At 40.3% G+C, this 25,408-nt stretch overlaps 1 protein-coding gene across 1 annotated transcript in view; it reads left to right on the forward strand.

Annotated features, from left to right (window-relative positions):
* get4 (guided entry of tail-anchored proteins factor 4) overlaps positions 1-25,197 on the forward strand; it is a 39,451-nt gene extending 14,254 nt beyond the window's left edge. The window contains exons 2-9 of the mRNA XM_078240666.1: positions 5,795-5,873; positions 7,094-7,175; positions 11,733-11,882; positions 12,747-12,885; positions 15,320-15,460; positions 15,559-15,634; positions 19,507-19,579; positions 23,284-25,197. Of these exons, the coding sequence (XP_078096792.1) occupies positions 5,795-5,873; positions 7,094-7,175; positions 11,733-11,882; positions 12,747-12,885; positions 15,320-15,460; positions 15,559-15,634; positions 19,507-19,579; positions 23,284-23,375 (832 nt within the window). The 3' untranslated portion in view covers positions 23,376-25,197. The remainder of the gene's footprint in view (positions 1-5,794; positions 5,874-7,093; positions 7,176-11,732; positions 11,883-12,746; positions 12,886-15,319; positions 15,461-15,558; positions 15,635-19,506; positions 19,580-23,283) is intronic.
* The last annotated feature ends 211 nt before the right edge of the window (positions 25,198-25,408 follow it).

Consider the following 25,408-nt stretch of genomic DNA (forward strand, 5'->3'; position numbering starts at 1 on the left):
CTTCCCCGGAGGGGAGAAGCTACGGCATCTCCTCCAGAGCCTTCAACATGTCATTGATGAAGACGAACATCTCGCCAAGGCCATCCCCACACCCCCACTTCTTGCCTTCAAACAACCATGCATCCTCAAACGGACCATTGTCCGCAGCAAACTACCCAGCCTTCAGGAGAACAGTGACCACGACACCACACAACCCTGCCACAGCAACCTCTGCAAGATGTGCCGGATCATCGACACGGATGCCATCATCTCACGTGAGAACACCATCTACCAGGTACACGGTACCTACTCTTGCAACTCAGCCAACGTGGTCTACCTGATAACGCTGCAGGAAAGGATGTCCCGAGGCATGGTACATTGGAGAAACCATGCAGACGCTACGACAACGGATGAATGAACACTGCTCGACAATCACCAGGCAAGACTGTTCTCTTCCTTTGGGGGAGCACTTCAGCAGTCACGGGCATTCAGCCTCTGATCTTCGGGTAAGCGTTCTCCCAAGGCGGTCTTCACGACACACGACAGCGCAGAGTCGCTGAGCAGAAACTGATAGCCAAGTTCCGCACACATGAGGACGGCCTAAACCGGGATGTTGGGTTTATGTCACACTGTCAGTAACCCCCACAGCTTGCCTCCTGGACTTGCAGAACCTCACTGGCTGTCCTGTCTGGAGACAATACATATCTCTTTAATCTGTGCTTAATGCTCCCTCCGCTCACATTGTCTGTATCTTTAAGTCCTGGTTGGCTGTCGAGATTCGCATTCTAATCAGTATTCTGTAACTTGATTTTGTGTCTGTGCCCTGTTTGAGAGCAGATTTCCACTCCATCTGACGAAGGAGCAGGGCTCTGAAAGCTAATGGCATTTGCTACCAAAAAACCTGTTGGACTTTAACCTGGTGTTGTTAAAACTCTTACTTTGAAGTCTATGCCAGTTAGCATGGTGGTAATTCCACACAATGGAGGGTATTTCAATGTGAAGATGAGACTTTGTTTCAATAAGGACTGTGGTGGTCACTCCTACTGATACTTTCATGGACAGATGCATTTGCAGCAGACACGTGGGTGAGGATGAGGTCCAGTATATTTATCCCTTTTGTTGGTTCTCTCACTTCCGGCTGCAGTCAGAGTCTGGCAGATATGTCCTTTATGACTTGCTCAGCTATGTCTGTGGTGGTACAACCGAGCCATTCTTGCTGATGAACTTGAAGTCCTCCACCCAGAGTACATTCTGTGCCCTTGCCATCCGCAGTGCTTCCTCCAAGTGATGTTCAACATGAAGAAGTGCTGATTCATCAGCTGAAGATGGATGGTATGTGGTAATCTTTAGGAGATTCCCTTGCCCCATGAGACTTCATGGGGCCCAGAATCTGTGTTGAGGACACCCAGGGCAACTCCGTCCCGACTGTATACCGCTTGCTGCCACCTCTGCTCGGTCTGTTCTGCCAGACCTGGTTCTGTGCTGTCTTTTTAAACAAAGTCTGGGCATTGTATCAGTAAAGAGGGCTGGGGATTGTATTGTGTTGGTTGTCAAACTGCAGGGTTACAATGGATATTTTTGTGGAGAACAAAATATATTCTAAACTGTACTCCAGCTTAGTGGCTCAATTCAATGACTCAGATGATGTTTAAATATCACTGCAGTGCAGGCTTGCTTGTTCCTCCCACATGTTGCTTGGCCAAGAGAGGCAGTATGTTTATTTGTCTCAGATTTTCCTCACTTTTGGAGTTCAGTTTAAAGAAACTAGGTTGCTTTGGCCACTGGTTTGTTATTTTCTCAGTGTCTTGAACTTAAAAACATCTTAGTTGTGAATAATCGTGCCAAGCTTAACTGGCTTTGCATTTGACAACAGGAATGGAAAGTGCCTACAAAATTATATAACTACATCAGGAGTGTTTGAGATGTCAGAAAAATCATTTTAATAAAGGGATTTTAAAATTTGAGTCACAAAAAGGTCAACAATTGCTTTCTAATTGTGTAGTCTTAGATTAATGTAGAAAACTGATTTAAAATGATGTACATTGTCCAAATGCAGGGACAGGGAAATGTTGGTATCTCATTTTAGTCCCCTTTTACATGATCGTATGTTTCCTTCATTTCAATACTTTCCAGATCTTTAAGCTTCCTATTTTGGTTCATTTTGAACAGATATGTTTTTACCGTCGTTAAATCTGCGTAGGATTAATGAGAAATAATTTCTAAGTGTCCTGTTAATTGACTTTATGACTCTGATTACAACTCTTCAGAGGATTAGGTCTTTTAGAACAGATTTGAAAAGAAAAATATTGTAAAACAACAAGATATGATTGTGTGGAGGAAATATGCTTTAACACTCTTGGATTGCTGTCAAACCCAGCTTTGCTCCAATAGATTATGCCTTATTTGGGCTGCATCTCTCTGACAGACATGATTTGTTCATGATTGTATATCTGACCTAAAAATGATTCCCCTCTCACTCGATTTTTCCCATTACGATCAGCTCCCTGCGGCTTTATCAAAATCTTCCAGTGGTTATCAGTGTGAAAGATGTCAATAACACACAGCTTCTGCAGAGAGAAGCAACTTTAATGCTTTTGGCATTAAATAAGGCAGATTAGCAGCTTCTAAGAGTTGAGGGGGAAAAAACCTTGTTACAAAAGATAAGCTTTGAAGTAATTGGTGGAGAAGAACAGGTGATGGTTAACTTAGAGAATTGATAATAGTGTGAGATGAAAGGAGGTATGAAGAGAGAAAAAGATGGATATGAGACCTGGTGAAAGAAAAAGGCAAATCATCAGCAGAAATGCAGGCCATCCTGCCATTAATGTATCAACGGGGGTGGGGGGATCCTTCTCTTGCCTCACTTTGCAGATACTATGCCAGGCTTTTTAAGTGTTTCCATCATTTTTGCTTCTATTACAGATGCCACACACCTATATTATTTTATGCTTTAATATATGTTAGCATTGGGGTAACGAAGCCCTTGCACTTGTAGCATCCAATGTTAGCATCAAACACATAATCATGCAGGTTAGAGCTCCCTTTACAACTTTGCAGTACGCTTGGTCCTGACCTCCACTCTGTATTTCCAACTGCACAGAATGACCGTTGCCCCATTCTAGGCATCAAAACTGTAGCATTTTAATTCATGTGTAACCTTTAATCATTCTGGATATAAAGTAATATCTGTCTACCTTCACTTGGGAAGTCAGAATCTTGAATGAAATTTCAGAAATTTGTATTATTTTAGCTCTTGTGTGTTGTGTAATTATAGGAGGCCAAAGATTGCCTTGGCTGAAATCACCTTACTCGGCACAGAATGGGGATCACCTTTCCTGGTCAACATTGCTCTGATACCCGCAGTCCTAAGCCAGATGAAACATGAAACATTAGCAGTGTTACATTTCGATAGTTTCAATACAGTTCCCAGTGACTCTGGAATCTAATAGGGCACTATATTTCAGTACCATTTGATGCTAAATGCACTGTCAATTAACAGCGATTATCAAGAAAATCATTCATGTTTTTGTGTCAAATTGGAAAATTCACACTGATCTAGTCAGTCAAACATCCCATCAGCATTACCGACAATGCTAATAAATGAAAAATAATGTATCTTAGAGCGAGTGTGGTATATTGGACTAGTGTGAAGTGGGACTTACTCTGACCAATTCAGTGCCTAACCTGGGAGTTTTAGAAGAATGATGGGGATCTCATTGAAACCTATAAGATTCTATCCGGACTACCCAGGGTAGATGCAGGAAGGATACTCCCGATGATAGTGTTGTCCAGAACCAGAGGTCATAGATTAAGGATATGGGGTAAATCTTTTAGAATGGCAGATGCAGTACAATGTGGATAAATGTGAGGTTATCCAATCTGGTAGCCAAAAACAGGAAGACAGGAATGGCAATAAATTAAGAGAGGGGAATGTGCATCGAGACCTGGGTGTCCTTGTATGCCAGTCGCTGAAGGTAAGCATGCAGGTGCAGCAGGCAGTAAAGAATGCAAATGGTATGTTGATCTTCATATCAAGAGGATTTGAATACAGGAGCAGGGATGTCTTGCTCCAATTATACAGGGCCTTAGTGAGGCCACACCTGGAATACTATGTGCAGTTTTGGCCTCATTATCTGAGGAAGGATGTTTTGCTATACAGGGAGTGCAGAGAAGGTTTGCCAGACTGATTCCTGGGGTGGCGGGACTTGCGTATGAGGAGAGATTGAGTCGGTTAGGATTATATCCGCTGGAGTTTAGAAGAATGAGGGAGGATCTCATAGAAACCTATAAAATTCTAACAGGACTAGACAGGGTAGATGCAGCAAGGACATTCCCGATGGTGGTGGTGTCCAAAGCCAGGGGTCATAATGCTAAGGATATGGGGTAAGTGTTTTAATGTGGAGATGCCGGCGTTGGACTGGGGTGAACACAGTAAGAAGTCTCACAACACCAGGTTAAAGTCCAACAGGTTTATTTGGTAGCAAATACCATAAGCTTTCGGAGCACTGCTCCTTCGTCAGATGGAGTGGAAATGTGCTCTCAAACAGGGCACAGACACAAAATCAAGTTGCAGAATACTGATTAGAATGCGAATCCCTAAAGCCAGCCAGGTCTTAAAGGTACAGACAATGTGGTGGAAGGAGCATTAAACACAGGTTAAAGAGATGTGTATTGTCTCCAGACAGAACAGCTAGTGAGATTCTGCAAGTCCAGGAGGCAAGGTGTGGGGGTTACTGATAATGTGACATAAACCCAACATCCCGGTTTAGGCCGTCCTCATGTGTGCGGAACTTGGCGATCACTTGCCGTAAATGTTTTAGGCAGAGATGAGGAGAAATTTCTTCGCCAAGAGAGTGGTAAGCCTGTGGAATTTTCTACCACAGAAAGTAATTGAGGCCAAAGCATTGTATGTTTTCAGGAAGGAGTTAGATATGGTTCTTGGGACAAAGGGATCAAAGGATATGGGGGGGCGGGAGGAAAGCAGGATCAGGCAATTGAGTTGGATGATCAGCTGTGATCATCATGAATGGTAGAGCAGGCTCGATGTGCCAAATGACCTCCTGTTCCTATTTTTTATGCTCTTTAAAAAAGAACCTTACTGTTGCTTTACAGTAAAATGTGAAAGTTTAGAACTGCATTGTTTCACTGGCAGGACTGTATTACTGAATTTAATTGGAAGTTAAATTTCAGCAGCCCCTTAATAAATGTTCGCTGCTTGGGTAAGAATTTTCAGTGACATGAATGTTGAAGCTTTTCCTAGCGAAAGATGATTTTTCCAAGATACTGTAACACATTATTTTAAGGATATTTGCTTCTAATGTATGACATGTCTGTCTCATGTTCCCCATTCCATTTTATTTATATGCAGTTTTAGGAGGATTCTTGGTTTAAAATGCAGGTTACATTTCCTAAAGATCTTCATTTGTATATTTTGGTACAAAACTGGTGACAGATGTTTCCTGTTTTGTAACGTTTCCAGGTGCTACCTTTGCTTAATTGTGCCAAATAATGAACATTTGAGGTAATTGTACCTTGATCTTAATGCAAATTTTCCCAATTATTACATTTCTGGTGATTTAAAAAGCTATCTTATATTCTGATTCTGAGAATAAGGATTGTAACATAATACCTAATTTACATAGTTAGATATTTGAAAGAACTCTTTAGTTGGTGAAGTGGAAGCATTGCTGGAGGTGTCCTGGTAGAATTATGTAAGTGCAGTTTTACAACTGTTTCTGGTATCATTGCTTCTAGATTGTAAGTAGCATATTAATTTCTACTACTTCCAAAAATAATGCTTGCCTTTTTTTTCCAGGTATATGTCACAAAGTAAACATGCTGAAGCTAGAGAACTTATGTATTCTGGGGCATTGCTGTTCTTCAGTTACAATCAGGTAATATCTTTTTCAAAAATTATAAAATTTGCAATTCTTGACCGTTTTGCTACCTCATAAAATATTATGCGAACAATTATCTGTTCTTTTGGTTGAAAATGATTAATTATTCAGAGTTTAATGCCATGCTACAAAAATGCAAATATTTCCACCTCATTTTGTCCTTGTGCTTCATTTTAAAATTTAGCAATGACCAAGAGTATTCAATTATACTGAGTTACTTCACTGGATAGGTTTTTTTTGGCAAGGCCTACAGAAGGTTGTTGTACCATAACTTCCTAGTTTATTTTATTTGTTCTTGGGATCTGCGCATTGCCAGGAAGACCAGCATTTATTGTCCATCTCTAATTGTCCTTGAGAAGGTGATGGGGAGTACTGCCTTGAACCACTAGGGAGTGAGTTGCAGGATTCTGACCCAGCGACAGTGAAGGGAATGGCGATGTGTTTTCAAGTCAGGATGTTGAGTGACTTGGTGGGGAACTTGCAGGTGGCAGTGTTCCATGCATCAGCTGCCCCTGTCCTTCCAGGTGGTAGAAGTCGTGGGTTTGGAAGGTGGTGTGGAGTGCGCGTTGATGAGTTGCTGCAGTGCATCTTGTATATGGTACACACTGTTGCCTCTGTGTGCTCTGGTGGAAAGAGCGAATGTATAAGGTGGTGGATGGGGTGAAAATCAAGTGGGCTGCTTTGTCTTGGATGATCTTGAGCTTCTTGAATGTTGTTGGAGCTGTAGTCATCCAGGCAAGTGGAGTGTATTCCATCACATTCCTGACTTTTGTCTTGTAGATGGTGAACAGGCTTTGAATAGTTAGAAGATCGGTTACTTGCTGCAGAATTCCCAGCCTCTGACCTGCTCTTGTAGCCACAGTATTTACATGGCTGATCCAGTTCAGTTTCTGGTCAATGTTAGCTCTCCAGGATGTTGAATGTCAAGGGAACATGGTTAGATACTTTTTTCTTTAGAAGACCATTGCCTGGCACTTGTGTAGAGTGGGTGTCTCTTATCACTTATCAGCCAAAGCCTCAATGTTGTCCATGTCTTGCTGCATGTAGGAATGGACTGCCTCAGTATCTGAGGAGTTTTAAATGGTGCTGAACACTGTAATTATCAGCAAACATTCCAACAGATGCCAGGAGTCTGTTTTATTGTCCAATGGTGTTTACTTTCTGAAGATGAAAGTTTTCTCCCAAGATATTAATTTGCTCTTGTTTTCTTGGTACAGCTAAACAGTGCTGCTGATTTATCTATGCTAGTTTTAGAGTCCTTGGAAAAGTCCGAAGCAAAGGTTGCAGATGAACTCTTAGGTATGTAAATTGTTGACTTTCTCCCTTTTCTGCTCTTCCAACATTTCTGCAGATATTCTAACAATGAAATAAGATTAATATTAATGTTATGGCAGAAATTGAAGAAAATAAACTTGGTGTATGCCATCTTTACAATGAGTTATATTTATTTTCTATTTTGAGTTACTATTACTTAAGGTCCTTTGTATGTGAGGAAATTAGCGTTTCTGAATGCGGAGGGACTGATGTAGCACAAGAAATAACTCCGAGGCAATGCGTATTATTAACAGCCAATGCAGATATCTTGCCAGTTGCTCAGTAAGAAATTTGAGTGCTTGGTGTATTGTTGAAGCATATGGATCAAGAAGGTCCCAAGGTTGAGCTGCTGGTCTCCACTGAATTTATTGTTTACAGTCAACCTGTAAATGGGACACTATGGCCGGAATTTTACTGGCATGCCCGCCCCGATTCCGGGGGCGGGCGAGGCTCGGGAGAACAGCATTCTCCATTGGCCTTGGGCAGGATCGTACGTGCGGGCAAAATTCCGCCCTATATTTGGTTTCTGTAGAGGTTAAGGAGGGGCATGTCAGCTTGAGACCCTGGGACTTGCTGATCGAAAACGGATGTCAGTTAGAATTGGGTGGAGGTTGGCAGATTCCATTCCACCTTTGCCAACAAACTTGAAAATTTCTGACATGGCTGCCTTGCAAACAGGAACAAAAGGTGATGTGGAAGAGAAAGAAAAGAGGTCTGAAAAATGAACATATGAAGGCAGAGATTTTGACATTCTTCTAGACTTCACTACAATTACAAGCAATATTTATTGCTCAGAAATGACCAAAAGCACACTTGCTGGGAAAGGATATAATGGGAAAGTTCAGGTTCAGCTTGTAACTTGCTGGATGTCAATTAGATATGATTACTTATTTTTCTTTTTCTCCCCCGCCCAAAGTTCAACTCCAAGCATGTTTTACTGTTATTTGTGAGAAAGCTGGAAATGTATGAAAAATAAATAAAGGCTGTTGTTATGGTTTGTAGATGTGTGCCATGTACCTCTCTTGTGCTGGGCAGTGTATTGCCGCATCCAAGTTTTGGTGTCCGCAACTCTTGATGGTTTTGTAGGAGACTGACCATTTTTGATTGTACTTTAACTGGTAGTCTTTCTCAAAGTAAGCTTGTGTTTTTCAATAAAATAGAAATGGGATAGAAAATTTTAATAGTAAAATTGGCCAATGTCCTTTCAGTTTCCAACATTGTTTCTCTTCTTGTGGCACCCTGTCTTGTTTTTGCATTTTAAAAAAATATGCAAAATATTGCAGGTCTGTTGGCATCTGTAAATAGAAAGGGTAGATTCAAGTCTGCAGTGTAATACTTTGTCAGGCAGTTCTGGTGGAGGGTTAACTTCCAAATGCGAATGTGTCTCCCCTATATATATGTCATTTACTGAATATTTCTAGCATTTTCATATTTTAATTCTGGTTTCCAGTATTTGCTGTTCGCTTTCTATCTGCTCGACATGATATTTGCGCTGGCAAATAAAAATTTGGATTTTTCTTCCAAATTGTCAGTCTGTCCACATGAACTGACCAAACAACCAGTTCTGCACCAATGTGAACAAGCTATCCGTCAGGGTGCAGGTCCTCCTGTAATGTAAAGAACCTTTTCTGCACGGCAGCTGCCCTGTTCGTTACCTTCAAATAATAAATATATTGATTTTGAACATTTCCCCTGCCTCAGAGAAAGTAATAGGAAACACTGCAAATGTGCAGCAGGATTATCAGAATCCGAAAGTGAACTATGCGGATTGATGATTTGTGATCAGAAGTATTTTGTAGATATTTAGATTTGGCGGAGATGCAGGTTAGCAGGGTGAATCTTTCTAGAACACCGCCAGGAGAGTTGGACTAGCGAGCAGCTCTTACTGAGAGCTGGTATGGCCTGACGGGCCTAATGGCTGCTTCCTGGTGCTGTAATTACACTATAGTTCCGTGGATGAGCAATTCCGCCTGGTTTTGATGGTAAATAAGGATTAAGGCAAGATGTTAGGATTGCCTGACATTGGGGCTGGACATTATTTGTGTTTGCAATCCTGAATTCAGATTGACATGTCAGCTGCTCCACTGGCTGGTGCTGTATAACCCTAGGACAGAGCTGGTTTTAATGAATGGCTTGTTAAATCACAGCTGGTTTAATTCCAAGAATATACTCCTGAAGAGCTTCACTAAGGCTTCCATGTCTTCCTTTAGACCCATCACATTTTGCTGAAACACTTTGTGCTCAGACATTTGGTCCTTTGTAGTAGGAGTTCTTGAACCAAAGTAACTAATGCTTAGAATTCATTTATTCAAGCATCATTTCTATGTACTGACCAGTGACAATACCTTAATAAACTTAGACTTCAACCTTTAATATTGTTGCCTGCAAGACGACCTAAATCTTCCACTGAAATTTGATTTTTAAAAATTAAACACAGGTCAGTTAGTCAATGTGGTGAACAGTTTCAGAAGAAGTTATAAAGAACAAAGAAAATTACAGCACAGGAACAGGCCCTTCGGCCCTCCATGCTGCCCGACTTAACTAAAACCACCTACCATTCCGGGGACCATATCCCTCTACTCCCATCCTATTCATGTATTTGTCAAGACGCCCCTTAAAAGTCACTAACGTATCCGCTTCCACTACCTCCCCCAGCAACGTGTTCCAGGCACCCACTACTCTCTGTGTAAAATATCTGCCTCGTACATCTCCTTTAAACCTTGCCCCTCGCACCTTAACCCTGTGCCCCCTAGTAATTGACTCTTCCACCCTGGGAAAAAGCTTCTGACTCTTCACTCTGTCCATGCCTCTCATAATCTTGTAGGCTTCTATCAGGTCGCCCCTCAACCTCCGTCGTTCCAGTGAGAACAAACCAAGTTTCTCCAACCTCTCCTCATAGCTAATGCCCTCCATACCAGGCAACATCCTGGTAAATCTTTTCTGTACCCTCTCCAAAGCCCCCACATCATTCTGATAGTGTGGCGACCAGAATGAACACTATATTCCAAGTGCGGCCCTAACTGAGGTTCTATAAAGCTGCAACATGACTTGTCAATTTTTAAACTCAATGCCCCGGCCGATGAAGGCAAGCATGCCATATGCCTTCTTGACTACCTTCTTCACCTGCATTGCCACTTTCAGTGACCTGTATACCTGTACAACCAGATCCCCTTGCCTATCAATACTCTTAAGGATTCTGCCATTTACTGTATATTTCCTATCTGTATTAGACCTTCCAAAATGTATTACCTCGCATTTGTCCGGATTAAACCCCATCTGCCATCTCTCCGCCCAAGTCTCCAACTGATCTATATCCTAAAGTATTTCAAAACTTCACACAGTGATTTCATGAACTATCAATTACATTCTGAAGATGCAGTTTACCTGTACTAGGTTAGCAAATTCCAGCAAGGGCAGCAATTAGGCTTGGTACACAAGTTCTTGTTGCTGTTGGCTATCCTGTGTGTGCGCATGCATGCACACATGCGCGCACATGCACACAGAGGCACACGCATACACGCACGCACACACAGAGGCAGAGACACACAGGCACACACACATGCAGACACGCACACACACATACAGACACACACACACACACACAGGCAGAGACACACAGACACACTCGTTTAAAGTTCAACATGTTGTAGGTCATCTCACTCCTGCAGGTTGGCCATTCCACAACTTTTATGTGCAGATCAGCCTTCATTGTTTCTAGTCTTGAGTGGTGCACACAAAGGACTTTTCCTTACAGACGTTTTTTGAATTATTTGGAGTTAATGCCTCAGATCTGCCCAGTTAGTGTAACTAGCTAAAGATTTTGAAAATCTGTTTGTCCAAGTAATATGTCAATAATTAAAAAAATATTTGAAGCATCATTTCACAGTAATTTTTTGCTTTCGTCATACTGGATAGCTGGACTGATATTGTACAGATTAGGGGTGGCACGGTGGTTAGCACTGCTGCCTCACAGCGCCAGGGACCCGGGTTCAATTCCCGGCTTGGGTCACTGTCTGTGTGGAGTCTGCATGTTCTCCTCGTGTCTGCGTGGGTTTCCTCCAGGTGCTCCGGTTTCCTCCCACAGTCTTAAAGACGTGCTGGCTAGGTACATTTACCCGAACAGGTGCCAGAGTGTGACGATTAGGGAAATTTCACAGTAACTTCATTGCAGTAAGCCTTACTTGTGACTAATAAATAAACTTTACTTTAGATTGGCTGTAGAAGCATTTAAATTGTCATTTTCCAAAATCTTTGAAATTATTCATTCCCATACTTAAAGCCTCCATTTAAACTGGAAGCAAATTTCTTTTTTGTTTCTGCAACACTAATTACTATTTTTTGAATGTGTTTAGATATTGGCATGTTTTAGATCCTATGCGTAACTGCATTTCCTCCTTCAAAGATCCCATGATTTACTTGTTTCATGTATTTTAACTGAGTACAGATTTTGACAGGACTAAATGCTATTTTGTCTTAATTCTAGGTGCCCTTCAGAATTTAGTAAAGCAGTTGCAAAACTTGTTAACAAATCATGTCTTTCAGAAAATCTTGGTAAACTTTTTAGTCTAATGGATCCAAACTCTCCTGAGAGAGCAGCATTCGTATCCAGAGCACTGAAGTGGTCCAGCGGAGGTTCAGCAAAACTCGGCCACCCGAAACTGCATCAACTGCTGGCAGTCACACTGTGGAAAGGTAAGACTGGGTAGGCAAAATCAATATCCAAAGCTGCAGTTATTCTGCTATTTTGTGATGATCTGGAGTAAGTTAAGGTGGCAGTATAACTTGTGTTAGGTTTTCATCTGATGCCCAAGCACTGCAGCAGCCTGATGAGGAAACAATGCACGATGCTCACAGGGTATGACTCCTAACTAGTGTGAAGCTAGGTTTAAAAGTTGTTTGTAATCTAATTGAGCTCGAGATCTATACTACAAATTTAATCTTTAACCAAAAGAGAAAATGCTGGAAAATCTCAGCAGGTCTGGCAGCATCTGTAAGGAGAGAAAAGAGCTGATGTTTCGAGTCCAGACGACCCTTTGTCAAAATGTGATCATTGGTCGGTTTAATGTTTTGAGAAAGTGGTTGCTGCTGTCCACACCCGTCACCCTTCACAATAATAATCTTTATATATGTTCTGCATGAGTTATTTCGGTAACTCACAGTGCTGATCATTGTTCATTGAGAAAAGAAAATCAGCAGATAAGAAATTTGGAATTTTGTTGTGGCATAGAAATGCTTCTGTTAAATACAATTTAAAAATATGACAGTACCAAGTTAATGATGAAATTGGCTGCCATCCATTCTATTGACAAAAGATAGTCCCATATATTGTTGTGTTAATGGACTTCATGTTTTGGCCAATTTCTAATTGGGATATATTGCTCAACCTGTTTGCATTTTCCTTATAGTGTGCTTAGATAACCAGTGAACATGCTTCAGATATAAACATAGGAAATCTACGGCACAGAAAGAGGACAATTCAATCCATCGTGTTTGTGCCGGCAAATTATTTTGTCAGTTTCATTGCTTACACACAATGATTTTGCATTCTCTTTCTAGAGCAAAACTATAGTGAATCTCGATATCACTTCCTGCATTCAGCAGATGGGGAAGGTTGTGCAAATATGTTAGTAGAATATTCTGCATCAAAGGGTTACCGGAATGAAGTGGACATGTTTGTGGCTCAGGCAGTCTTACAGTAAGTATTTAGTAAACAAAAAACAAATGTGTTAATTTACTGGTTGCTCCCTTTACAGTGAAATAAAAGCTGTCCCTTTGCATTTATATTGTTAGATAATCCTAGCTGAATCTGATGCACCTGGATTTCTATTGAGAATTCACTATTTTTATGAGTCCATTTGGAGCAGCACACCAGCCTAAAAATAGCCTGATATGCAAGCCTTTTATCTTTTAGTCAGAACTACAAGGCAGAAAGAAATGAGAAATAACTGTTCTGTACTCCACAATTGGACTAATGTCTTCTGCAGAATTCTTTTACGAGGCACTTGGAAACTGTCACAAAACAAAAATACATATTGACTCATAACATTGTACAACCTTCGTGCACTTCGGAAATTGAGTGTTTTGGGGTTTTAAAAAGGCATTCCCTAAATAGATTTAGACAGATTAATTGACTAAAAGTCTTTTAATGGTATTTCTGGATATATATTTATTTTCTTGTCAATGTTTATTTGAAATTCTTCACACAAGACTGACTTGTTTGACAAATCTTTTTTGGAAAAAAAATGTAGAAAAAGCCACAGTAATTATGCCATAGCTATTTGTAGTTTTACTTGGGCTTTCACCTGTGCGCTTTAGAAAACAATACAGTAGTAAAGTACAGTGAGCTTCACCTGCAAAAAAGTAAAGTACTCTGTGTATATTTTAACTCTTAAGTCCTTGGATCAAAAGAGTAATTTTATTGCATTTTGATTGGTGCCCTTTGAACAGTATCCCAGTGAGAGTTGACATGTTCAAGAGAGGGGCAGAGGAAATGGGGTAAAACTTTTAAAATTATATTTTCAAATGAGTGAAGTTAATAAAGCTTTATTATGTGTGTTGAGTACCACATAAAAACCCATAGAATAATAAGAGAGACATGCTGTCAAAGCTTTCCGCCTTGTACTCATCAGGACATATTTGCAAGAATATCAGTAGCAAAGCGAACAACAAATTATACTGCATGAAGAGTGCGCTGATTGACTGGCAAGAGGACTTTGATCAGTGGAGGCATTAACATGGAGAATGAACCAGGGAACAGTTAACTGCCAAGCTTTTGTTTAAATTCAAACCAGGCAGGTTGACTCTGGTCAAGGCATTGCCCTGGGGAATGAACCAAGGAATGGCTGTCCCCAAACTTTTTTTCAGTTGAAAAAGATGCAATGTGTGGACATGCTCTGTCTGTCTGCCCGCATATGAATATATGTAGTTCCAAGCACACATATGTTCCCATCTCCTCCAGCCAAAGTTTCAGGTTTACGTGTAATCCCATGTAACATACTGGTGGATCAATTTTTACTTAAATCAGAGCAGTAAATTTGACTTGTAATTGTTTTCAGAATGCTCATCTAGCTGTTGTCTATAGTGTTACTATTCTGTGATTTAGGAATGTAGAATATTTTTCAGTTATGAAGAGAAAATAACATTTACACATTCATAGAAATCCCAAATCAAACCAAGTGTTTATCTTTGCATGTTTGAGTTGATGAGGTGCAATTGAGGGCTGCACAGTGGTTAGCACTACTGCCTCACAGCGCCAGGGACCCAGGTTCAATTCCGGCCTCGGGCCACTGTCTGTGTGGAGTTTGCACATTCTCCCTGTATCTGCGTGAGTTTCCTCTGGGTGCTCCGGTTTCCTCCCACACTCCAAAGATGTGCAGGTTAGGTGGATTGGCCATGCTAAATTGACCCTGGTGTCAGGGGGATTAGCAGGGCAAGTATGTGGGGTTACGGGAATAGGGCCTGGGTGGGATTGTGGTCAGAGCCGACTTAATAGGCCGAATGGCCTCCTTCTGCACTGTCAGGGTTCTATAATTATTTTCTGGCCATTAAAGAGTTAAGTGAGATCTCACCTATGTAGTTGAGTCAAATATTGGAACAAACTAAAAAATTGCATTTCTATAACACCTTTCATGACCTCAGGACGTCTGAAAGCACTTTAAAATAAAGATGAACTTTGAAACGTAGGCACTTATTTTAATGTAGGTAGCCAACTTGTGCACTTCAAGCTTCCACAAACAACGGTCCGATTATCAAATAATCTGTTTTTGTGATGGTGATTGAAAGAAAAATAGTCACGAGGAGAACTTACCCTGCACTTCCTCAAAGTCATGCCATGGAATCTTTAGGTTCTGCCTGACAGGATAGAAGGGGCCTCCATTTAACATCTCATCCAAAAGACTGTATTTCCAACAGTTCAGCATTCCCTCAGTACTTCACAGGAGTTTCAGTCTTGATTTTGGTGCTCAGGTTGTGGCTACCAGCTGAGCCACAGCTGACACTCTTATGAAATTGATATGCTGTCTGTGTGTTGCACATTTGTGGCTTCCTTTTATATTTGTTGTTACTACAGATTGTTTTCACAGATGAGTAGAAGTGCTACTTCTGAAAATGGTTCTGATTTTTTTCCCCAGATTTCTTTGCTTAAAAAATAAAAACACTGCATCATTGGTCTTCACAACTTACACAGAAAAGCATCCCTCTATAGAAAAAGGACCTCCATTTATACAGCCCTTGTTAAACTTTATTTGGTTCTTATTACTTGCTGTTGAGGGGTAGGTACTTTTTTATATTAAAGAAGTTATTATTGGTACTTTAAAAATGTAAAAAACTCATCCAACGTTATCACCATTGTACTTTTTTTTCACTGAAGGGGGAAACTAACCGTTTTTACAGTGTTATGTGAACAGTATCAGCCATCTTTAAAGAGAGATCCAATGTACATTGAGGTGAGTTACTATTCCCCTGCTGCATTTGTTTAAGTTGGGTGGAACCAAGATTCATGTTTTAATTTGTTTTCTATGAATTATTTGGATGTGAATGGAAAGCAACATTTTAAAATTCTGAGCTATGCACAACATTATACAGGCTTGTGCCTGCATGTCTATAAGCCATCCCGTAAGTTGTCACTTCAGAAAATGTCCTAACTTTCAGAAAAGTGAGAGACTGTTTTGGTGCATCGTCAATTAAATGATCAGCTTCAGAGATTTTTCCACTCCCCATCACCATCCAATGCCTCTCTGTACTACACCAAAATGAAAGAATTTGCTTATATGTTCATCATCCCAAGAACTGCGGCGGTTGCTGAACTCCCCAGCAAATTCAAAGCCAGATTTTAGACAAGTTGCTTGTTTGCAGGAACTCAAATGCAGATAACCATGTAGCTTGTGTACTGTTGGGACTGACGTTCTTATCTCCTCAGGACTCATCCCCTCACAAATGGAAATTCGCCTCCTGTGGTATGCCTGAAGAGAAAAGAGAAAATCAGGCATCCCTAATCCTCCTCATACTCTTAGCCTTTCCTTGATGTAGTGAGATTATGACTGTACAACATAATTTTCTTTCAGCCCTGCGACAGTTTATTTCACGTGACACAAATTTTGCTTCATATAAGAACCTGAGAGTTTTTAATGACAACTAAAACTCACTCTCTTCATCAGCGAGGTACTGAACTTTTTATGCTATTCCTCCGTCCATCAGAAGTGCATCATGTTAGAATTTCCAAACAGGTAACACAGTGCAGAACACACTGCGTAGTGATTGACATAATCTTGAGGTTTTTTTTTTGAAATCTCAAGGTCAGTTGCTTTTATACATCCTTTCATCACTCCCACTTCCCAAAAAAGATTGATGATGCCATTTCTCAAAACTGCACTAAAGTCATTGCACAATAGACAAGTGATTAACAGGGGGTCACGTGGGACCTATGTTCCTGACCTTTAGCCATGAACGGTGTCTGTTTCCAGAGTGCAAAGATCAGAAAAATGACAGATACCCCTTTACATTGTTCTGGAATTTCCTAAAAAGGCGGTGGGGGATGTGTGTGGACAGGGAGAAACGGAGCTGTAATTAACTGCAGTACGTGTGAGCCTTGGAGCTGTGCTGTATCTATCTGAGACATGGGGCAAGAAAATGGCCCCATTTCAATTAAATCTATTAGATGCTGCATTTCATATGGCGTAGGTAAAGACCAATTGCTTTTGTGATTGGGCCTAACTCTTTTTAATTTTGCTTCTCCACTAAATACAGGCCAATACTCATCCAGCACCAGATACCAGAGTTTATTTGTTTCTGCTCTTCCCCCATTCCACCATACTATTTTGTGGAGCACCTGCTTTCAGTATGCGTTATGTGTTTGGAGACCAGAGAAACAAATGAAGAAAATTCATTGCTCACCCAGCAATATAAAGGCGTTCACAAACATTTTTACACAGCGAGTTGTTATGATCTGGAACGTGCTGCCTGAGGGCAATGCCATTAGATTCAGCAGTAACTTTCAACTGGAATTGGATGTATACTTGAAAAAGAAACATTTGCATTTGGAGAAAGAGCAGGCAAGTGGGAGTGATCGGCCCTTTCAAAGAGCTGGCATAGGCACGATGGGCTGAATGGCTTCCTGTGTGCTGTGGATCTATGTACGTACACAGACAATTCCCCCATCTCTCGCTACAAGCTATTTGAATTCCCAGAGCTGGTAAAATTGAAATTTGGGCCACAATATCAATGGGGGGAAAAGCACAATGAAGAGGATTAGGAAGCCCTTATTTCCTCTTTCTCCCATTCACACATTTCAGGCTGCAAAGGGAAGCAAATGTCCATTTGCGTATTGAGGAGTCACTCCATTTGAATGAGGACTCTGAGACGGTGAGTAAGCTTTAATACCAATAGTGAATAGCAATGTGCATTTTCTGCTTTTAGATACATGGGAATTTTCATCATATATCTTGATAGAAACTTTTGTTAGGCTGAAATTGTTGCCCCGGATTGTCATTTTGCTAATGCAGTGTTGTGATCATGTATAGTTTTTAGAACCCTATTGGGAAGATTTCCAGTTGATCATGTGTTTAAAATGTTCTCTCACACTGCTTAAGAAGGAAATCTTCCTCCATAATTGGAGGTAACTGGATTTGTCACAACTAAAGAAGACATTAACAAACATTTTCCTCAAGTATTTTTTTCTACCAATCGCTGCCTTAATGGATTAAACTTCTGTACAAGTAAATTAATAAACTGAGAGTGAATGCTTTTTGATGACTATTTAAATAACAAAGCATGCAGGCAATCAAAATCATAAGTTACCCAAGAAAAATTTATATCAGTTGACCTTTATTTTATGAGATCTTATTGTAGCTAAATAAGGTAACATTGAAATCATCATGCCATACTCAACTATTCAGTTAAATGGAATTGTAGACATAACTGAAGTGAAGCCATGATAAAAACAAATTACATTGGACTTTCTGTTGAGCTCTGGAAAATTTGTGTGGGAGCGTAGAAAGGCAGTGAATTAACGCAAGTTGCAAAACTGCTGGGTAGAAATCAAAAGCACCATTGATATACAGGGTGGGTGTGTTTGCATATCAAATTCAAATTACTGCAAGGCAAATTTGTGATATTCGAGGGGTCCTAAGTGGATTTTCTTTTTACAATAAAATATATATTTTGTAACATCAGCAAGCTGATATGTGGCTTTCACTGTACTTCCATTGCAGCTTTCCATAATGCAATTTTTATTCATTATAGCATAAATTAAAAGCAGTACATACTCTATTTTGTGTCAAGCATGTTAACAAACCTGCTGGACTACTTACTATTCAGTGAAGATTAGCTGCCAGTGAACACCAGCTAAAATGGATATGTCATTTTTAGTTTGCTAAATACCAATATGGTATGGATTCTGTTGTTAAGCTAGGATACCTATGATCATTTTAGTGTATTAAAATTATTTCCAGTACAAAAATGCAAAGTACTTTAAAAATGTATTAAATCAAATTAAAATGAATTTGCATAGTTTTGATTTTTCCAGTGTCCAAAGTTCCATAAAGTGTTGCGCAGGAAATCCAGTTTTTATATATAAAAATATGTAAATTGTATATTGTGTTAATCAAAACAGAACTTTAACCCATCGGGATAGTGTTACTGTAATAAGGGTTCATTTGAGAGAATCTCCATCTGAGTAGCTCCTGATTGTTTAATCATTTTTGTTTCCTTTCTTTTTTATTAGATTAAGTCTTAAGCTTTTCAGCAATTTTTAAAAGCGGCATCTCGGCCTTTTGGCTAAGATGCAAATGAGATCAAGCCTTGGAGGAGGAAGACCTGCGCCTACTCCAATCAGCTTGGCTCATGTAGATCAGGCCCAAGACAGGGGTTGCATACCCTGTCTTGTCAGCTTGGATCGGGGATGTCTCAACTTGTTGAGACTGTGAATTGGACTTGATTTGATTGAATTGGAAAAGTATTTAAAAAAAATTAAGTCTTAAGCTTTGGCTAAGATCAAGTGTAGTATTGACATGCTGTGCTTGGTTGAAGTCATTAGGCTACATTTTAGCTTCATTTGAAGCAATTTTTAAACGCGGCATCTCGGCCTTTTGGCTAAGATGCAAATGAGATCAAGCCTTGGAGGAGGAGCTATGCCGACTCCAATCAGCTTGGATCATGTAGATCAAGCCCAAGACAGGAGGTGAGAGCCCTGTCTTGTCAGCTTGGATCGGGAATGTCTCAACTTGTTGAGACTCTGAATTGGACTTGATTTGATTGAATTGGAATAAAAATACAAACAAAAAGTCTTAACCTTTTAATTCTGCACTATTTTTAATTCTAGTATCTAGACCGAATAGGTCAGATCTTCTTTGGAGTTGCGCCGAGACAAACTTCCTCATATGGGGGATTATTAGGTACGTTAAGCATGGAACCATTTACATATTAAATTGTGATTGATTTCTTCAAATGTTGTTTAATTCACCTGTAGCTAGTATGTATATGTGCAACTACAACTCCTTTTTGTGAGGTGTAACAGGGAAGTTAAGAAAACAAATAATATCTGGATGTGTGTCATTAAGGTCATGATGCCTACAAACTGCAACCCATTGGGACAACAACAAAAAATAGCATTTATTTGTTTCTGACTATATTTCTTTCTAAAATGCTCATCAAGGTCAAAGGATATTACTGTCCATTTCAGAGCACTTCAGAGAAACATTTACCATTAGGCTCTAACAGATCAGATGTAGCTAGATGATCAGACCAGCAGTCCAACTCCAGTATTGCACCAGTGCGATTTTTTTTCTTGCATCAGTCATCCTGTGGTACTCAGTGCTGAGTGTCATAAGTTCATAAGAATTAGACCATTCAACCCATCAAGTCCGCTCCGCCATCCGATCATGGCTGATATGCTCCTCAACCCCATTTTCCTGCCTTCTCCCCATAACCTTTCAACCCATTACCAATTAAAAATCTGTCTAACTCCTCCTTAAATTTACTCACTGTTCCAGCATCCACCGCACTTTGGGGTAGCGAATTCCACAGATTCACAACCCTTTCTCCTCAACTCTCTTTTAAATTTGCTACCTCTTATCCTAAGACTATGAGACCTCTCGTCCTAGAATGCCCCACCAGTGGAAGCATCCACTCCACGTTTACTTTATCCATACCTTTTATCATCTTGAATACCTCAATTAGATCTCCCCTCATTCTTCTAAATTCCAGAGAGTATCGGCCTAAACTGTTCAATCTCTCTTCATACGACAAACCCCTCAACTCTGGAATCAATCTAGTGAACCTCCTCTGAACTGCCTCCAATGCCACTACATCTTTCCTCAAATACGGGGACCAAAACTGTGCACAATACTCCAGGTGCGGCCTCACCAATGCCTTGTATAGTTGCAACAATACTTCCTTACCTTTATATTCTATTCCTTTAGCTATAAATGCCAGCATTCCATTTGCTTTCTTTATTATCCGCTGAACTTGTAACGGCTTTGAGTTATCAATCCCTGCCCAATTGGGTTTATATTCCTCTTGAGCTTTAAAGTTTAAGGAATGATCTATTTGTAATTTTTAGAATGATAAAATAATTGAATAGAGTAGACACAAGAGATTAAATTGATGACAATTTTTCAGTGTTTAGCTGAAGGAAACTACGGGCATTCAAGACTGTATGTTGGACAAGCTGACAGTCTGACAACACTGAGGCAGTGATTTCAAAAGATAACATGCATTCTGAAACAACGCATGCATGGACTTTGCCAATATCAGAAGTATTATATTATGGGTCTGTTATTATAGCACCATTTTTAACTGCAGCACTTGTGATTTTTAAAATCTACAGTTTATCTTTTTCCGTTTTGATGGTGCTCTCACATCTCGCTTATCTTCGATTCCATTGTGGTGCGGGGGGTGGAGGGAGGGGAGTGGGCAGTCAAGAAGCGGGGCAGTCGTACAATAATTCAGCAATTATTAAACGTAAGAATTACACATTTTAAAATCTTGCATTGCATGGATGCTGCACTGTACTGGATCTGCCCAGAGGAGTAATGCATCCTTCAAATTTTAAAATATTCAAAACACACGGAGAGGAGAATCTTTGTCAAATTGAGGTTTGGATTGAAAGTGTTCCTGGAGATCTGATTGATTGCTGATCACTTTGTAAAACCAGGTTTGACGCTGCACTGGATTACACTCCGTGCAACATCAAACAGGAGTGATGTGAGGCCAGCTTCTTCAGCGAATCTCTGCTTCTCTTTTGAGTGTTGGCTATAGCACTCCCAAATTAGTGTCGTCGAAAAGCTCAAATTCATTCACATTAACACTGGATTGGAAAATTGTGTACACCCTTAGAGAATGTTGCCAACTAGCTGCCAACAAGTCAAATCCCAAAACTGAAAACTGGCTATTTTTATAATTAAATGCCTCAACTTTTTTAATGTGCTTTTATTTATTCACTTTGTGTTAGAAAATGAATTTCATATAATCATGGAATTCTACACTGCAGAAGGAGGCCATTCAGCCCATCGAGCCTGCACTGACCACAATCCCACCCAGGCCCTATCCCCATAACTCCATGCATTTACCTTAGCTAGTCCCCCTGACACTAAGGGGCAATTTAGCATGGCCAATCCACCTAACTTGCACATCGTTGGACTGTGGGAGGAAACCAGAGCACCCGGAGGAAACCCACGCAGACACAGGGAGAATGTGGTGAACCCGGGTCCCTGACACTGTGAGGCAGCAGTGCTACCTACTGTGTCACCGTGCCGCCCCAAATTTATTTGAACTAGATTTAGATAGGGATGGGGTAAACTATTAACAAACAATGTCAATGATTAATGCAAATGGAGATAACATTCATGTTAAGAGAAAATGTAAATATAATGAGATCAAATAAAGGTATGGCTTTAAAGGACACACTTTTATTTTTACACAAGGACAGTTGTGAATAAACTGCAGGGCATTGAGGTACGTATACTCTACTAGGCAAGGATTATTGATACTGGTGTAAGAGAATCCTGACCACAAGTAGAACATTGAAAAGATAGTGATCAAAGATGCTGTACAATCGTGTGTAAAGATAGTCCAATCAAACTAGCTGGGGGAGTGGGTGGTGGGGGAGGGGTGGAGGGATCATCTGTTGGAAGAAAACATTAGAAAGGTGGACAAAACATGGAACAATTTGGTATTGAAATGGGTAACCTCTGGCCAACTGATCAAGTATGATCTATGTTTCTACCTGAATGTATATTTATGCATGGTACGAAAGGATCCCCCTCTCAAGGCAGGTATTCTGCCCTTGTTAATCTGACTGAGATTGGAAAAGCTTGCTCCGAGAACACGCACATTCACAGGTTGGATTTTGTTGGGAAAGTGTCGGCTCCATGGGAAGCCAGAGGCAACTCCTCTACAACTGTTTTGGGTAATCCCAACCAGAGTCTGTGGCGTGAGGCAGCTGCCATTGTGGTTTCCGTCCTTTTAAGGGTAAAGAGCTCGTCTACAAGAGCTGACACCCAATCAGCTGTTTAGTCCTAGCAGTGCCTCAGGGAGCTAGTCAGGCCAGCACTGATGAAGATTGGGGGTTACTATTGCTGCTGGGCACTTGTGTGGGCCACAGATTGTTTAATGAGGGGATCTTGCACCCCCAACCCTCCATTTCCAAACTGGCCATTTAAGAATCTCAATTGGCCTCTGGGCAAGAAGACTGTCTTGCACGTCCCCCACTGGTGATAGCATTCCATGGTGGTGGCATGCTACCTTCCATCCCCCTCCCCTGGTTTTTCGGACATTCCGCCCCATAAAATTCAGCTCAAACATGTGAATGTACAAAACAGAAGTGTAACAATGCCTTCACTGGTGGGAGGGCGTAATCACAACATGACAAATTTCCATTGGCTGTTTCCATTGTAATTGTGGGCTCTCGAATTTGTAGTGTCAGTGCTGGAAATGCATCCAGTTGTCAGACTTTTGATAGATTTTAGATGCATCTATTAATATGACAGATGGCTTGCACCGTATGAATTAGAAGAGGTTTTGCCCGTTATCCAACGGCATTATCAAAAATGAGAAAATCAAGCATTGAACTCTTATAGTTCTCATATTCCCTTTGCAGGAAACCTTTTGAACAGTCTGATGGGTGCAGGAGAGGAAGATGAGGTGGATGGCGAAGGACCAGAAGATGTCAATCCTATTGATCTTGACTAAGAAGAAAATTAACTTTCTAACCTAAAGGTCTAAAGACAATATTCCACTGAGGTGTCTACAGAATGATCTGCTTATACAAGAAATAGAAACAGCTATACCATGGGACATTTTATATGACAGTTTCACATCTGAGCACCTGCAAAGGGCTCTCTTTCCCTTTCTACTGCAGAAGGTGCAAAGGATGTTTCCTATTGCTGTCTTTATTGGAAATGCTGTATTATTTATGTTCAGTAGATATTTCATGATTTAAAGACCAGGTTCCAATTGGCGGTGTGTTGACTGATGTAATAAGTTTTGTCTTTTTAGATTATTTTACATAAGATTTAAGTACTTTACAGCTTTGTACTGGGAACTGGTACACATGGCACTACATATGAATGGTCTCGGGCTGTATGATGTAAAGCCATGCAAAAAGATGCTCATCGTATAGCAAACTTTGCCAATGGAAGTTGAGACATTTCAAATTGCTAAAACTAGCTCTTGTTTAACAAGTAAGAGTGATTGTCAATAGGAACAAAGGAAAAGCTGTAGGGATCAGCAGCACTTGATTTAACTTACACAATTGGTGTAGCTGTTACGCACAGATTACAAAGGATCATGCACAAAAACGGGCTTAATTATTTCTGAACCAATAAACAACATTAAAGAAGATTGTTGTCACCCTGACTTTATTTGAGGTGGTATATTATATTCTGATACAAGTAAAATGTATACAGCTGCGACAAGAATGCTGTAAATACTTTGTCAGGGCTGATTCTGCATGTTAAAGGTTTGCATGCCAGACACTTAAGTACTTTTAAGCATTGACATTTCAAGTGCTGGAACTTAAGGGAAATTTGCACAATGACTCCTTAATCAGGACCTGGGTTTGTCTTGTAGTGAAATGCAAGGACCTGATTTAACTGGAGCTCGTAACACAAACAATTTAAGAGTGACTGTACATTATGCTTTATAGATCTGGTAACCGTATCTAGTTGTTTTTCCACTAGGTACTCTCTGTAACTCATGGCCTATGAAATGTTCACAGAGGTTAAACCTAATGGGGATTAAATGGCAGCCTTTTAAACGACGGAATAGATTCCTCTTTTTCAGTGATATTTTTGTGCATAAGTTGGACTGTTGCTTTTTTAATACTTGTATTTATCACATTAAAGAAAAATAATTAGTCTCTTTGTTTGATACAAAGTCAGAACTTTGCCTTGAGGTGGAATGTTTACTTTTTAACGTGATAAAACTCTTTCTTAACTACGGTTAAGTATTCATGTGGGCTATTAGCATGCAAAACACAAGGCATTCCGTGGTGTGTTGTATATGAAATAGGAATCTATAAAATTTCCAAGATCACTTTGTTTTGTATTGACCATCTGACAAATCATTTGTTTCGAATGCATGAAGGAAAAGGCTTTGTTAAAACGTACGACCAGGGTAGAATTAACACATCAGAGGCGACAGGTCCAGTCTAGCTAGCTTCCACAGAAGCAGTTTCTGTCTAATGCTTCCATTTCCCTCTTATGAAAAGGTGTCTGTGCCAGCATTGTTGTGACACCCCAGATTTGTTCAGTAGAGGGCAGTAGCACTTGATTTTTGCCATACCACAAAACCTGTGTAAAGGACAAATTTTTGAAACTATTCTTTTAGGTCAGAAGTTTGGAGGTGATTTGGTTTTTGAGGCAAACACGTGGGTGCGTTATTTGGGCCCAAGTGAAATCCAAAAAAGACTCTTGCAGTAGAATAAAGTAAAAAAATAACAGCCTTGAAGAATTAACTGTCATCGATAATCTGAATTTAATTTGAAATAAATAAAAACATTTATTTGCTGGTACTCATTTCATTAGTATTTATACATTTGCGATGAAATTGAATCATTAGCTTCTCCAGGATTTTACTTTGGTTCTGAAACCTTTGGGTATTGATCATTGAAAGACTAGGTCGACTTGCAGTGGGGTCCATCTGGGCCACCAAAAACTGCTTTCGGAGGTGACAGTTCAGAAAGTGACACTCTCCCAACGGAAACAGCTGATTGGTAAGTGATA

The sequence above is a fragment of the Mustelus asterias genome, chromosome 23 (assembly GCF_964213995.1).
Source record: "Mustelus asterias chromosome 23, sMusAst1.hap1.1, whole genome shotgun sequence".
In the NCBI taxonomy this organism is placed as follows: Eukaryota; Metazoa; Chordata; class Chondrichthyes; order Carcharhiniformes; family Triakidae; genus Mustelus; species Mustelus asterias.